Genomic DNA, 12,941 nt, shown 5'->3' on the forward strand with positions numbered 1-12,941 from the left:
ATGCGTGAAGAAAACTGAGTGGGAAATCGTAATTGAAGAGCTGTAGAAGCGGCAGCGAGAGGCGTATGTGTGTGTTTGCGTGTTGCTTAACTTGGCGTTTGGGCCCCTCTAGTAGCTAGCTGCTGGTATCGATCAATGACCGTTGACGCAGTTTCTCGGCAGCCTGCTACAAGGGTCGGAAGCTGAATAATCAAGTCACGTGAAGACGCTCCGATCGACTGACCTCGCTTACGTTAGCCAAGCTAGAAACCATCAAGCCTTGCCCGGCTACGTCTTTTCGGCAATAGACAAGCCAATCAGCCACCATTGCTAAACTTTTTCCAATGACTTTAGTGGGCCAACCCAAGATTCGCAGCCTTGCCGCCCCAATATTTATCCGCTTGTTCGCCAGCCAGCGGCCTCTGTGCTTGGCCGCCGCCCTTCCCTTGACGAAAGTTAATCGGCTTTCCACTGCTGCCAACTTATACTCAGCTTTCTTTCACATCGCCGCCGCCAACGCAGCTATGCGAAAATCCTTCTGACCGATTACTCGCATTGCTACTCCATCCAATTTTGGATTCTTTCTGTTTTGTTTGTTGCTCTCTTTTCTCATCAAGAGTACCATCAGTCACACCTTGCCAATCGGCGCTTCTCGACCTCTGACAAGCAAAGCAGCTCAGCGTTGCAGCCTTTCCCCATGGGCGACACCACCATGTCGGGGCTCGGTTCGGTGGCCCTCAATGGGTCGTCACCGAAGAAAGTCGCCTACTTTTACGATTCTGATATTGGAAACTATGCCTATGTCACCGGCCATCCCATGAAGCCTCATCGAATTCGACTAGCCCACAGTCTGATTATGCAGTACAATCTGTATCAGAAGATGGAGATTTACGTATGTCGACCATAAGTCTCTTGTTATCGTGACTCTTTGGCGCAATGCCAGTGTCGATGCGGATTATGATGGATTACTGACAGCACAACAGCGCGCCAAACCGGCTACTCGCGGCGAAATGACCCAATTCCATACCGACGATTACATCGATTTCCTGCAAAAGGTTACGCCCGACAACATGGACAGCTATATGCGAGAGCAGGGAAAATACAATGTCGGCGATGACTGCCCCGTTTTCGACGGCCTTTTTGAATTCTGCGGCATCAGTGCGGGCGGCAGTATGGAGGGCGCAGCGCGTCTCAATCGGCAAAAGTGCGACATCGCTATCAACTGGGCTGGCGGTCTACACCACGCGAAAAAATGCGAAGCCAGTGGCTTCTGCTACGTGAATGGTAAGCTCTTTCCCACATTCATATCTCTTCTCATACGAATCCAAATCCATATCGTCGTGTAATCGATATAATCTAATCATTGACTGGCAGACATCGTCCTCGGAATTCTCGAACTCCTTCGATTTATGAAGCGTGTGCTCTACATCGACATTGACGTTCACCACGGTGATGGCGTTGAAGAAGCTTTCTACACCACCGATCGTGTCATGACCGTCTCATTTCACAAATACGGCGAATACTTCCCCGGTACCGGCGAGCTTCGCGACATTGGCATTGGCCAAGGCAAAAACTACGCTGTCAACTTCCCTCTTCGCGACGGTATCACCGACGATTCGTACAAATCGATTTTTGAGCCTGTCATTGAGAACGTCATGAAATACTTCCAGCCCGAGGCTGTTGTCTTGCAATGTGGTGGAGACAGTCTGTCTGGAGATCGTCTGGGTGCCTTCAACCTGAGCATGGATGGCCACGCCAACTGTGTCAACTTCGTCAAAAGCTTCAACTTGCCTACTCTGGTTCTTGGTGGAGGCGGCTACACCATGCGTAATGTTGCCCGAACGTGGGCGTTCGAGACGGGTGTCCTGGTTGGTCAGGAGATGGACCGGACCCTTCCATACAACGAGTATTACGAGGTTGGTCCACGTGTTGTCCTTTTGGCATGATTTAGAGCGTTTTTTTCTAACACGGCTACTAGTATTATGCTCCTGATTTTGAGCTAAATGTTAGGTCATCTAACATGGAAAACTCTAACAGCAGAGAGTATCTGGAGAAGATTACTGCTGCTGTCATTGATAACCTCCGCCACACCGGCCCGGCCCCATCGGTTCAGATGCAAGATGTTCCTCGGAAGCCATTTGGTGGCATGACTGATGAAGAGGAGGCCGAACTGGATGACATGGACGAAGATGAAAACAAAGACGTCCGAATGACTCAACATCGTTGGGACAAGCGTGTCGAGCATGAGAATGAATTTGAGCCCAGCGACGATGATGAAATGGCCCGCGCAAACGGAGCCACCCGTGCCAACGGCAATAAGAGAACTTTTAACGATTACCGTACAGGCGACAAGGAAGACAACAGCGAACGGGCCTCACCCGCCGCTGCCACTAATGGCGGTGTTCCTGAAGCGCCAGCCGCTGAGGAATCCCAAGATGTCAACGACGATACCATCGATGACTTTGCTGCCGACCAAGAAAAGATGGCTCTGGATAAGGAAACTGAGCCCGACGAGCTTGAAAAGGACAAGGAGGTGGAGAAAGAAAGCGAGCAAGAAAAGGACAGCGACAAAGAAAAGGACAAGGTGGATGATGATGGTGATGTTGGCATGGCCGACGACTCGGAGCCCAAGGAAGAAAAACCTATCAAGGAAGAACAGGTTGAAGCTGAACCAGCTCCTGAGCGAGTTCCCAGCAAGAGCCCCGTAGCAGAAGAAGAGCCAGAGGAGAGTTCAAAAGAGAAATCTGAGCCAGCTGCCGACACCACTACCGAAGCTGCTGCAACTGCTGAAGCCGAAACTGAAGCCGAAGCAGAAGCTGAAGCCGAAGCCGAAGCCGCACCCGAAACTGCTGCCGATGCTGCTGATGCCGCTACCGAAAAAACTGCCGTCGAAGAGGAATCAAAGCCTTCAGAAGCCGAGCCAGAGAAGTCACCCGAGGCATCATCCGATGCGAAAGAGAAGAACGAGCAGCCCGCAGATGCAATGGAGATTGATCAAGAAAAGGGTGAGGCGGAGCCCAAGAAGGCCAGCACACCGCCAGCTTAATCAAACATCCCCCGAGCAGTAAGACTCTCGGCCGAGTTTCATGGAGCAAAGAAACTCCAAATTACGTTGATGCAGTTCACGTTGTAGATCAGTGGGTAGGCGAGGGAGGCGTTTCCGGCGCAAAGGATACTGGCAGGGCACATTGAAACCATATGGCAATATCGAGCCATTTGTTGGGCGCCAGGCTAATGTCAGTTCGATTCTTTGCCTATTATTCAAATTTGGCTGATTGTTTCTTTTATTTCTTATCTGCTTGGAGTCTATATCAATAGCGTACAAAAGAGTAAATCTATAACCAATTCAATAAATACCTCTTGGAAAATCAATTATCAGATGAAACTGCCAATCTCCTGAAAATCAATTGTCCTCTATTGTATTCAACCAAGGTTGATAACCATCTGGATGAATGACACTCTCCAGCAAATGCCGAGATTCTTCCGGCATGCAAGGCTGCTGGAAGGTACCCACTAAGCCTCTTCCTATTAACGGCCAGGAGAACAAGTCCAAAAAAAAAAAAAGGCGGCAGGCTCGTGTCCCACCATAGAAACTGTACACACTTTGGGCCTATCGCCCCGACCCGATAAGAAAAGTGAAGAGACAGAGAGACTCTATCGTCCAAGACGCCCAAGTCAATGTAGCGCTAACAAATCAATCGACTACGCCTCATTGAGAGGGGAGAAGACGAAGAAGGAGCAAGAAAGAAGAGAGGAAAGGCAGCCTGGTGACTCATAAAGCCTTGTTACTCTTTTACTTTTATTTTTCGCTGCTCTACATTGCCACCATCAGCATCTTGTCCCTCGACGGCCATATCATCTCGAAGTTTCAAACAACCACTTCCAGCCTCAAAACAGAACTCGCCGGTCCTCTTCCTCTCCGCAGCCGTCGCAATGTCGGCCCCCGTCGCTGCTGGCTCCTCCTCGAGGGTCAATGGCAGCGATGCCGACTCGGCGAAGTTGGCCGTCCTCAAGGAGCTGCTCTACGACCGGTGCAGGGAAGAAGGCGACATGTTCTCGCAGGACGACCTCCTCCGCATGGAGGTCATTCCCAACCGGGACCTGCTGCTGCTTGCGCGGGTCGTGCAGTCGCTCAGCGATGACAAGCTGTTTATCACGATGAGGGAGGCGTCGGGACAGGTGCTGTGGAAGTGGCGAGACAAGCAGGAGGCGCATAAGTGAGTATTACCTTTATCCTCTATCTATATATGGCGAGGTTTTCTAAATCATGTAAACTACAGGTATAAGCAATGCACAACAGACGAGCAAGTCATGGTATACTCCCTCATCGACGACTCCGGCGGCGACGGCATCTGGACGCAGACCCTCCAGAAGCGCCTCAACATGCACGACTCGGTCCTCAAAAATGCCATCAAGCAACTGCAAGCGAAGGGTCTCATCGCGCCCTTCAAAAACGTCGAGCACCCTAACAAGAAGATGTACATCAAGGCGTCCATCCGGCCCAGCGATCGCGCCACCGGAGGGCCCTGGTATACGGACCAGGATCTGGACGAGGCCTTCATCGAGGACCTGCAGCGCGTGGTGTTTGACTTTATCAAGCGCCAGAGCAGCTACCACAGCACTCATGGTGCGGCGCAGGCTAGAGCATCAGCAGCAGCGGGCAGCACACAAGCTCCCAAAAAGGGCGTCATCAAGGGCGGCCTCGGCGCAGCGGCAGATGCTGCTAACAAGGGCAAGAAGCGCGACGCCTCCGAGATGGAAGGCAAAGCTGCCGCCGCCCCTAAACCTGTTTCCTCCTCCCGCAGAGAACCCGCCCTGTTGCCCTTACCAGCAGGCTACACGGCCTACCCAACCGTCCGAGACATCGCTCGCCTCCTCTCCTCCAGCGGCATTACCAACAACACCATCCTATCCGAGGGCGATGTCAAGAAGCTCGTTGACGTCCTCGTCTGGGACAACCTCATCGAGCCCGTCCGCATCGCCGGCAAGATCGGCTACCGCGTCTCGCGCATCGCCAAGCAGTCCGTCGAGAGCTGGGCCGGCCGCGAGGACCCTTCGGGCCGTGACGGCGGGCCGGAGCTGTACATCAGCCCGTTGGCGGAGGTGCCCTGCGGACGGTGCCCCGTGTTTGACTTGTGCGAGGATGGTGGTCCTGTAGGGCCTAGCAATTGTGAATATTTCAAGAAATGGCTGGGCAAAGATGAGATTTTCTAAAAAGAAATGGCGGGAGAGCGGGAAGGGGCTGGAAGAAGAAAAAAAAGATATCAATTTGCATTGTTTGGAGTTTATTTGGCATGGGATATTCCTCGCAACAATATCTGTTGGGGATGTGTATATATCTCTCTATACTACTTGGCACTTGGCGCATAATGGGTCAGCAGATGGGCTATTGCAGAAGATTGAGCGTAAAAATACATATTGTATTGAGACTCGAAACACACCCATGACTCTTCACAAGGCTTGAGACAATAGGAACAACTAAAGCGAGTCTAATTGAGGAGAGGGTCGTTGACCATTTAACCCTCTATATGATGCCCATTACACTTACACGGTCTTTTACTTTGGTCAATAATGTGGCTGAATCTAGGAAACTTGAATACGGGATGGTCATGTTGTATTATACGATGGGTTGTATTTTTCTTCTGCTTTGCAGCACCTTAATGACTAGCTAAAGGATATAGCGATGTATTCGCTCTTTTGAGCCTCTTTTTATCCGCCACAACAAAAATCATGGTCTCAGACTGCCGCCAAATGGACATGCAGAGCATGTAGCCGCACTACACAAGCTTACAGGACACCGGAGGCGGTGATGGTAGGGCGAGGCTCATACTTGACCTTGCCGTCATCACGGCCAGTGGCCTCAAGGGCAGAGACAATGCCCAGGCAGTCCTGGTCGACCTCGCCGAAAACGACGTGGCGGCCGTTCAACCAAGAGGTGACAACGGTGGTGATGAAGAACTGGGAGCCGTTGCTATTTGAATCGCCAATTAGCCAATCAGTCGCATCGAGATGCTTGATAGAAGTGGACTTACGTGTTGGGGCCGGCATTGGCCATGGACAGCAGACCGGGACGGTCGTGCTTCAGCTGGAAGTTCTCATCGGCGAACTTCTCACCGTAGATGGACTTACCACCGGTACCCTGGAGATGTGTCAGTCAACCGACCTTAAACAATTGGTTTCTTGGGGCGAGTAATCCATACGTTACCGCGGGTGAAGTCACCACCCTGGAGCATGAAGTTGGGGATGATACGGTGGAAAGATGAGCCCTGGTAGCCGAAGCCCTTCTCGCCGGTGCAGAGAGCACGGAAGTTCTCGGCGGTCTTGGGGACAATGTCGTCGTACAGGGTGAAGTTAATGCGACCGGTCTGCTCTGTTATCATAGGCGTATTAGTGCCAAGTCTCAAGGACGGCTACAGCTACGTGCGGTGATAATTGGAAGAGCAAGGGAGAAGTAGCCAATCAGTGCCGGAGCAGGCATGGCCGGAGCAGTAGAGGGATTAGGCCAAGAGAGAAACAGGAACGAGCAGCTGTTGAGCTTCCACTTGTACCTGTTTGGTTTCTCTACGCGGTCTTTCATTGACAGCGCTAGCGGATTGGGGTTTGCGACAGAATAGACTCACCCTTGATCTCAGAGGTAGGCTTGCCGTCCTTGAAGACGGGGCCCTTCCAGGCGATGTCGAAGAAACTGCATTGGTCTAGTTAGAGGATGATGATGTTCTCTGGGAGGCTCACAGAGCACTTACACTCGGGATCGGTTGGCAGACATTTTGGCTGGCTGTGAATAGAATCGAGTGGTCGCAAAGGTGGATGAAGTAGCAATGCGTTGAGGGAGAGAGAAAGTTCTTAAGCCGGGGGAGCAAAAGGTATGGCGGGGTAGGAGGGGTTGGAAGAGAGCTGATCTCATTTTGAATTGTGCTGGAGGGGTAACGATTAGTAACAGATAACAGCCAATCAGCGACGCAGACAAGGGAGACGGTGGGGTGCGAGGAGAGGAGCCGATCACGTGTTTCTGGCCCAGGGTATGCGGCAGCTTGACGTCGACGCCAAATTAGCGGGCGGCAAAGCTCGGAGCTCTCGAGCTGTCAGAGCTTTATTCGCACGGCTTTGTCCACGGCTGCAGCAGCAATTGCTCGACGCTCGCCTCTCCAAGGCTCATTGACCGCTCAGCTCGCGCTCGAGGCCCGGAACAGCCCCCCAGGAGGCGACGGAACAGCTGGATTCGACGCGGTTCTTCCGCAATTGCGCGGCTGGCTCCTGATCGCCAACCGAGAGCTGACGTGACTTGGTGTGCGCCAGACAACAGGTGGGCGGTGGGCAGAGGCGCGCCGTGATTGGACGGCCCAGCACCAAAGCCCTTCCAACCTCTTCCTGCGGGCGGAGCTGCTCCGCCTATCATTTGGCCCATGCCCAGAGGAAAGCTGGCTGTTTGGAATTTTGCGCAGCTCCCAGCAAACAAATGGCCAAAACCGGTTCAAAGGCCCGAGGCAAGCCCGCCAGGCGGTGCAATTCCTGAGGGGCGGGCAATTGGCTGGAATTGTCCCAACAAGGAGCAGATTTTTTTGTCTTGTTGCTTTTCATGTCCTTGGCCGCTGGTCCATTTGCAAAGGCCGGATGATGCGTTGCGGCTGCATGGAAATGGGAGAGGAATACAAAGAGGAGGGCAAAAAAAAAAAAAAGAGAGAAGCATACCTTGCAGTCAAACGTATCACAGCGGTGATTCTACACAAAAGGATCCAAGCCAAAGATGTAGCCTCGATACCGGGGTTGATGGGACAGCTCGCAGAGATGAAGAGTTTTGGGTGATGTCAGTAGCCAGTGCGCACTGCTGCCGTTATGGCCTGAAGTCTCAGGCTGTTCTTGCGCGGATCCGGCGCAGGTTGATGTTAATAATCCATAGTTGGGGTCTCTGGAATAGGGAAATTGGTCAAGCAGGTGGGCATTTGATGGATTTGATAGACTACACTACGGCTTCAGCTAAAAGAGCCCCTATGCCCAGTAAAAGCGCAAGAATATCCTATGCGATATGTCACAGTCTATAGTCTAACTGGTATTCTAATGTTGAGCTCTTCGCATTGACAACTAAATAGCCTCTTTTGACTACACGACTGTTAATAGCTTACATCACGTGACCGTCGGAGTCCTCGTAATGTGCTAGCAGCCCGAGTCAGTGGACCAGCGCTTGTGTCCAAGTGTCCAGGCTCGGCGACACCGTGTAGTTCCAACCATCATCGCCAGTCTCGTCACCCATCCGGCTCTGCCTTCACTTTCTCCTGGACATCTCTGTCGCGTTTGTTCTGCTGATTGGGTCTATCCAAAATGGATTTGAACGATTTGAAGAATACCGTCTCGAACCTGACCTTGTATGATCTCAAGGCTGGGTTCCGGAAGGCGCAAAATGGTATGGCGCTCTCCGCGCAGCCCAATGGAATTTAAGGGGATTAATGCTAACGCCGATGATCGATTAGCTGTCATGAATTATACCGAGATGGAGGCAAAGGTTTGCTATAGCAATGCCATTACGGCGAAACATATTTGCTGAGAATGCGGCGCGTTAGGTACGAGAGGCGACGAATAACGAGCCATGGGGAGCATCGTCCACTCTGATGCAAGAGATTGCCAACGGCACATTCAATTAGTACGCACGCACGGCTACCCAACTGGATGCATGCCTGCTGAATTCTAACGTTGATGCAGTCAACAACTCAATGAGATTATGCCAATGATCTATCGTCGATTCACAGAAAAGTCTGCAGAAGAGTGGCGCCAAATCTATAAGAGCTTACAGCTACTCGAATTCCTCATCAAGCATGGTTCGGAGCGTGTTGTTGACGATGCGCGCGGACACATCACGCTTCTGAAAATGCTGCGCCAGTTCCATTTCATTGACCAGAACGGCAAGGATCAAGGTATCAACGTACGAAACCGAGCCAAGGAACTTGCCGAGCTCCTGGGCGACGTTGAGCGGATTCGCGCCGAGCGCAAAAAGGCCCGAGTAACAAAGAACAAGTACACCGGCGCTGAGGGAGGCATGGGCATGGGTGGCTTCTCAAGCGGAGGCAGCGGTCGCTTTGGCGGCTTCGGCAATGAGTCTAGCTATGGCGGTGGTGGTGGTGCCTCTGCAGACTACGGCGGATACTCGGGTGGTGTATATGGCGATGGCGGCGGCTTTGGTGGCCAAACGAGCGATTTCCGCGACACCCAGAACCGGTCAGAGAGATTTGAAGAGTACGACGAATATGACGAGGGAGTGCGTCCCGCGGCCAGTTCTTCTCGTCCCGCGAGAAGTTCAGCACGCTCTCCAGCCAAAAAGGAAACGGCGCCGCCTCCCAAGCAGAAAGAGCCTGAGGTGGACCTCTTCTCATTTGATGAGCCCGCTGCGGCTGCTCCAGCAGCCGCATCCAGCAGCTCTGGACTGAGCGGATTCGCTCCCCTCAGCACCGTCGCTGCTCCCGCCAACGATGACGATGACGAGTTTGACGACTTTCAAGAGGCAGCTCCCTCAGCGCCTGCAGCTCAGCCTTTAGCACCCTCTGCTGGCTTCTCTCAGCCCCTATCCCCTACCTCACCGACGTCGCCGACGTATTCAAACCTTGCTGCTCCCAAGCCTCTGTCGGCGCCGCAGCAAGCCGGCATCAGTCAGATGGTCAGCATCGCTTCCATCTCACCAGCCGGCAGCACCAATGCCACGCCTGCTGCTGGGAACTCAGCATTCAGCATTCCGATGCAGCCTGCCAAACCTGCAGGCTTCCAGCCCACAGGGCCCAACTACTTTGGCACTGTACAGGCTCAACCTACTGGAGGATCTGTGTCATCCCAGACTCCCACTGCCGGTCTGCAGCCCACCAACAAGTCCAATGGCAAAGCAGCAGCCTCTGGCGGCGGAGATGCATTTGGTGCTCTCTGGGGCAAAGCCAGTGTCGGCATCAAGAAGCCCAGCACTCCCACCGCCGGGCCAGCACTGGGCCAACTGGCCAAGGAGAAGAGCAGTGCTAGCATCTGGGGAGCACCCGCAGCAAACCCCTCTTCAGCTCCACAGGGCGGTTCCGCCTCTGGAGATTTGCTTGGGTAAGTAAGTAGAGGCAAGAGACAGATGATGAGGATAGGCTATAAAATAATATGAATTATGGTGGCTGGAACCTGTCGGTAAAAGCGCGTTCGAGACCATCCCAAGGCGAGCGATGGAGATGCAGCATTTTCGAGATTTTACATAGGCGTTCATGGCGCACGAGTTGATGAATTCGAGAGCAACAATTTCGGGATAATATGAAGAAAAGTATAGCCGTGAATAACCAGATTGCTTCGTGTGCATTAAAGTAAGAGCAAAAACAGGTTTTCTCGGCGCATCGTCTGGCTGTTCGCGTTTCATGCCATACTATGAACCAGGCCAGCTGTGCCGACAAAAGTCGTCGATTGGCTCAAACCAGTTCCCCTTTTTGTTCCGGCTCAGCAAAACATGCGGCCGACCATGCGGCCGCCTAATAAAAGGGAAAACAAGCCATCGAGCTGAGCCTTAATCTTTTTTTCTTAATCCATCTGCGCAAATGCAGGAACAAGATCCCGGACAGGGGTGCCAAAGTGAAATCTTGCCCAGCGGAGCGCTCCGATCCAATCGTCGGGCTGGTGGGGCTTGATCCTCCGGCTCACCGAATGGATACTCCGGCGCTTAAACACATGGTGAGATGCTACAAGCGATGAAAACAGAAATAGGCCGTTTGAGAATGAAAGCCCAAGTACTGGGTTGTTATTAGTCAACTAGGCGGCTGAAATGGGCTCACCGTGAAACTTGGCATGGAAGTGTTTCCCATGAAGGTGGTGGAGCAAGTTTCTATTCTAATTTTGCTTCTACTAATTATTGAGGAGATTTGTGAGAAGGAAATCTTGGGAATCTAGATGGAGGGGCCTGAAACGCGACCGCGCTTAATTGTCTCGCTTGTCTGCGGCAAAGTTTTATCAGACTAGACCGACGGTTTGATCCATGTTGATTTGGCGCGTCTGTCGGTAGCGTCTGAAGAGTGATAAAGAGCTGTTCGTAGAATCTAAGGGATGGGGATATATAAGAGTCCTTTGAGCCTCCTTTGTGTGTTTCGATCTCTCTTTCCTCTGTATAATCAAGTCATTCATCACAAGCTATTTACCCTTTTTCTTTTTTTTCCTTTGTTACTATTACAGTCTTTCTTTCTTTACCCACGGTTCATGGTATCATTGTCTTTCATCGGAATTTCAACGCCTCTTTCTCAGTTTATAACTGCAACTCCAGTTATCTTTTCAAGCTTGAATCATCTCTCTACCGCAATCTCTAGAAGAGATCGCAGCCTCAGCTCTTACAAACTTACCTCCTTCTTTTCCCTTATTTTTTCCTTTTCTTCTTTTTTCCTTTCGACCTTTGCTGGTCGAATATCCCCCGTCGGCAAAATTTCTTCCTTTTCAGCTTCAACGTCTCCCATCCCGCAATATTCCAAACATTTCCCTCTCAAGACGGCAAAGCGCACGCGGCCCAAATTGTCGATTCAAACTCTACCTCGTGTCAATATGGGCTCCCCGCCGGCGCTGGGCGCCCTGGGTGCAATGTTTACAGCAATGAGGCTTCTGCAGGCAGTTTGTCTCATTACAATCATTGGCCTCAGTGGAAATTTTGTCGCGGAGCTGGTCTCTACTTCAGTTTCTACCCCATCTGCCCTGATTGGCACACTGGTTGTGGTGAGTTACTTTTCTTTTTGCTCCTTGCTCTTCCTTTCGTAATGGCTATGTAGTTGGCGTTGAAGACTAACCATCTGTAATAGGCATGTCTGGCTATGGTGTACATCATCATCTCGTACATCCTATACTGGGACCACATGCTTCCTCTTCTCATTGCAACCGCAGCAGACGGCCTCTGCTTCATCGCGTCCATTGTCGTGGCTTGTGTTGTCGGCAGGCCCGTGAGCTACCTCAACTGCAGCGCCTTTCCTCAGCAGGGAAACACTGGCGCCTTTATTTACTCGCTCTTTGCCAACGTCAAGCATTCGTCGTCCGATGTCTTCCAGTGGGCTGCTCCCAGTAAGGCATCGTGTTACGAAATCAAAGCAGTCTGGGGCCTGTCCATTGCAACCTCCATCTTGTTCTTCATGTCAGCCGTCGCAGCCATCTGCCTGTGGAGGCGCATCAAGGGAGGCACAGACCGCCCTCGCAAGACGACAGACTTTGAATGAGGGTATAGCTGCCGTGACGGTTTCTCGGGGGTGCCTCCAACCCCAAATGTGCTGCGCAAGGCCCGGAGCCTTGGGACGATGGCCATGGCAAACAAACAGCACCTGGATAGGAGGTCGCTATACGATAGTACCGATGAGGATCTGGATATGAACATTCCTGTTCAGGTCCTTAACGACTCTCACCCTTATTTTCCCCCGCTACCCACGGCAGCGAAGAAGACGAAGCGGCCTCGTGTGCAGAGCATGAAGCGTCCAGTTGAGGAGATGCCGCCGTTACCACCTCTGCCACCGGCTTTCGCAATGCATAAACCACCACCCATCCCTCCATCTCCGCTGTCATCTAACAACTTGAGCCTGCCTCCCGCGAGCCCAATGTCGATGACTGGGAAGAAGCGCAAGACGCTTCTCCAGCGGATAGAAGGCTGGTGGGACTTGGGACTGCTGGAAAGGAGGCAGACGCTGTTTGGAGCTTCGAAGTCTGGTTGAGTTTTTCCTTTGTTTAAAAAATGGCGATGGATTGAGATACGCTCAAGATTTAATGTGTGATGGAGGATTGGTTTTGGAAAGCAATTTTCTGCTTATAATTATACTACAGTACACACAAAGATTGTGTGGATCACAGGCAGCCTCTATTTGGGAGGTAGTTGTCAGGAGGGGAGGTTAATTTTTTTTTTCGGGAAATGAGATCCTTCATATCGGGAAATCGGGCAAGACAGGAAGAATAGAAACAAACGCAGTCAATTGCACAGAAATAATAAACTACTTCTTCATTGA

At 51.9% G+C, this 12,941-nt stretch overlaps 5 protein-coding genes across 5 annotated transcripts; 4 read left to right on the forward strand and 1 right to left on the reverse strand.

The window, feature by feature from the left end:
• Positions 1-676: 676 nt before the first annotated feature.
• On the forward strand, positions 677-3,025 carry TGAM01_v200520 (histone deacetylase RPD3; the record flags this gene model as incomplete). Its single annotated transcript, XM_018806115.2, has 4 exons — positions 677-871; positions 963-1,263; positions 1,354-1,895; positions 1,958-3,025. 4 exons carry the CDS (start codon positions 677-679, stop codon positions 3,023-3,025), a joined length of 2,106 nt encoding a protein of 701 aa, XP_018660596.2.
• An 887-nt stretch (positions 3,026-3,912) lies between these two features.
• TGAM01_v200522 (hypothetical protein) lies at positions 3,913-5,193 on the forward strand (the record flags this gene model as incomplete). Its single annotated transcript, XM_018806114.1, has 2 exons — positions 3,913-4,196; positions 4,260-5,193. 2 exons carry the CDS (start codon positions 3,913-3,915, stop codon positions 5,191-5,193), a joined length of 1,218 nt encoding a protein of 405 aa, XP_018660595.1.
• A 573-nt stretch (positions 5,194-5,766) lies between these two features.
• Positions 5,767-6,883, reverse strand: TGAM01_v200521 (peptidyl-prolyl cis-trans isomerase, mitochondrial; the record flags this gene model as incomplete). Its single annotated transcript, XM_024548571.1, has 6 exons — positions 5,767-5,950; positions 6,012-6,118; positions 6,180-6,349; positions 6,400-6,549; positions 6,600-6,664; positions 6,723-6,883. The coding sequence occupies 6 exons, from the start codon at positions 6,881-6,883 to the stop codon at positions 5,767-5,769; spliced, it is 837 nt and encodes a 278-aa protein (XP_024406786.1).
• Positions 6,884-8,295: 1,412 nt separating this feature from the next.
• Positions 8,296-10,048, forward strand: TGAM01_v200523 (epsin-3; the record flags this gene model as incomplete). Its single annotated transcript, XM_018806112.1, has 4 exons — positions 8,296-8,377; positions 8,445-8,476; positions 8,535-8,614; positions 8,674-10,048. 4 exons carry the CDS (start codon positions 8,296-8,298, stop codon positions 10,046-10,048), a joined length of 1,569 nt encoding a protein of 522 aa, XP_018660593.1.
• A 974-nt stretch (positions 10,049-11,022) lies between these two features.
• TGAM01_v200524 (hypothetical protein) lies at positions 11,023-12,167 on the forward strand (the record flags this gene model as incomplete). The annotated part of the gene is made up of 2 exons (XM_018806111.2): positions 11,023-11,676; positions 11,760-12,167. The coding sequence occupies 2 exons, from the start codon at positions 11,023-11,025 to the stop codon at positions 12,165-12,167; spliced, it is 1,062 nt and encodes a 353-aa protein (XP_018660592.2).
• Positions 12,168-12,941: the final 774 nt, after the last annotated feature.

The sequence above is a fragment of the Trichoderma gamsii genome (assembly GCF_001481775.2).
Source record: "Trichoderma gamsii strain T6085 chromosome Unknown Scaffold_1.2, whole genome shotgun sequence".
Classification (NCBI taxonomy): Eukaryota; Fungi; Ascomycota; class Sordariomycetes; order Hypocreales; family Hypocreaceae; genus Trichoderma; species Trichoderma gamsii.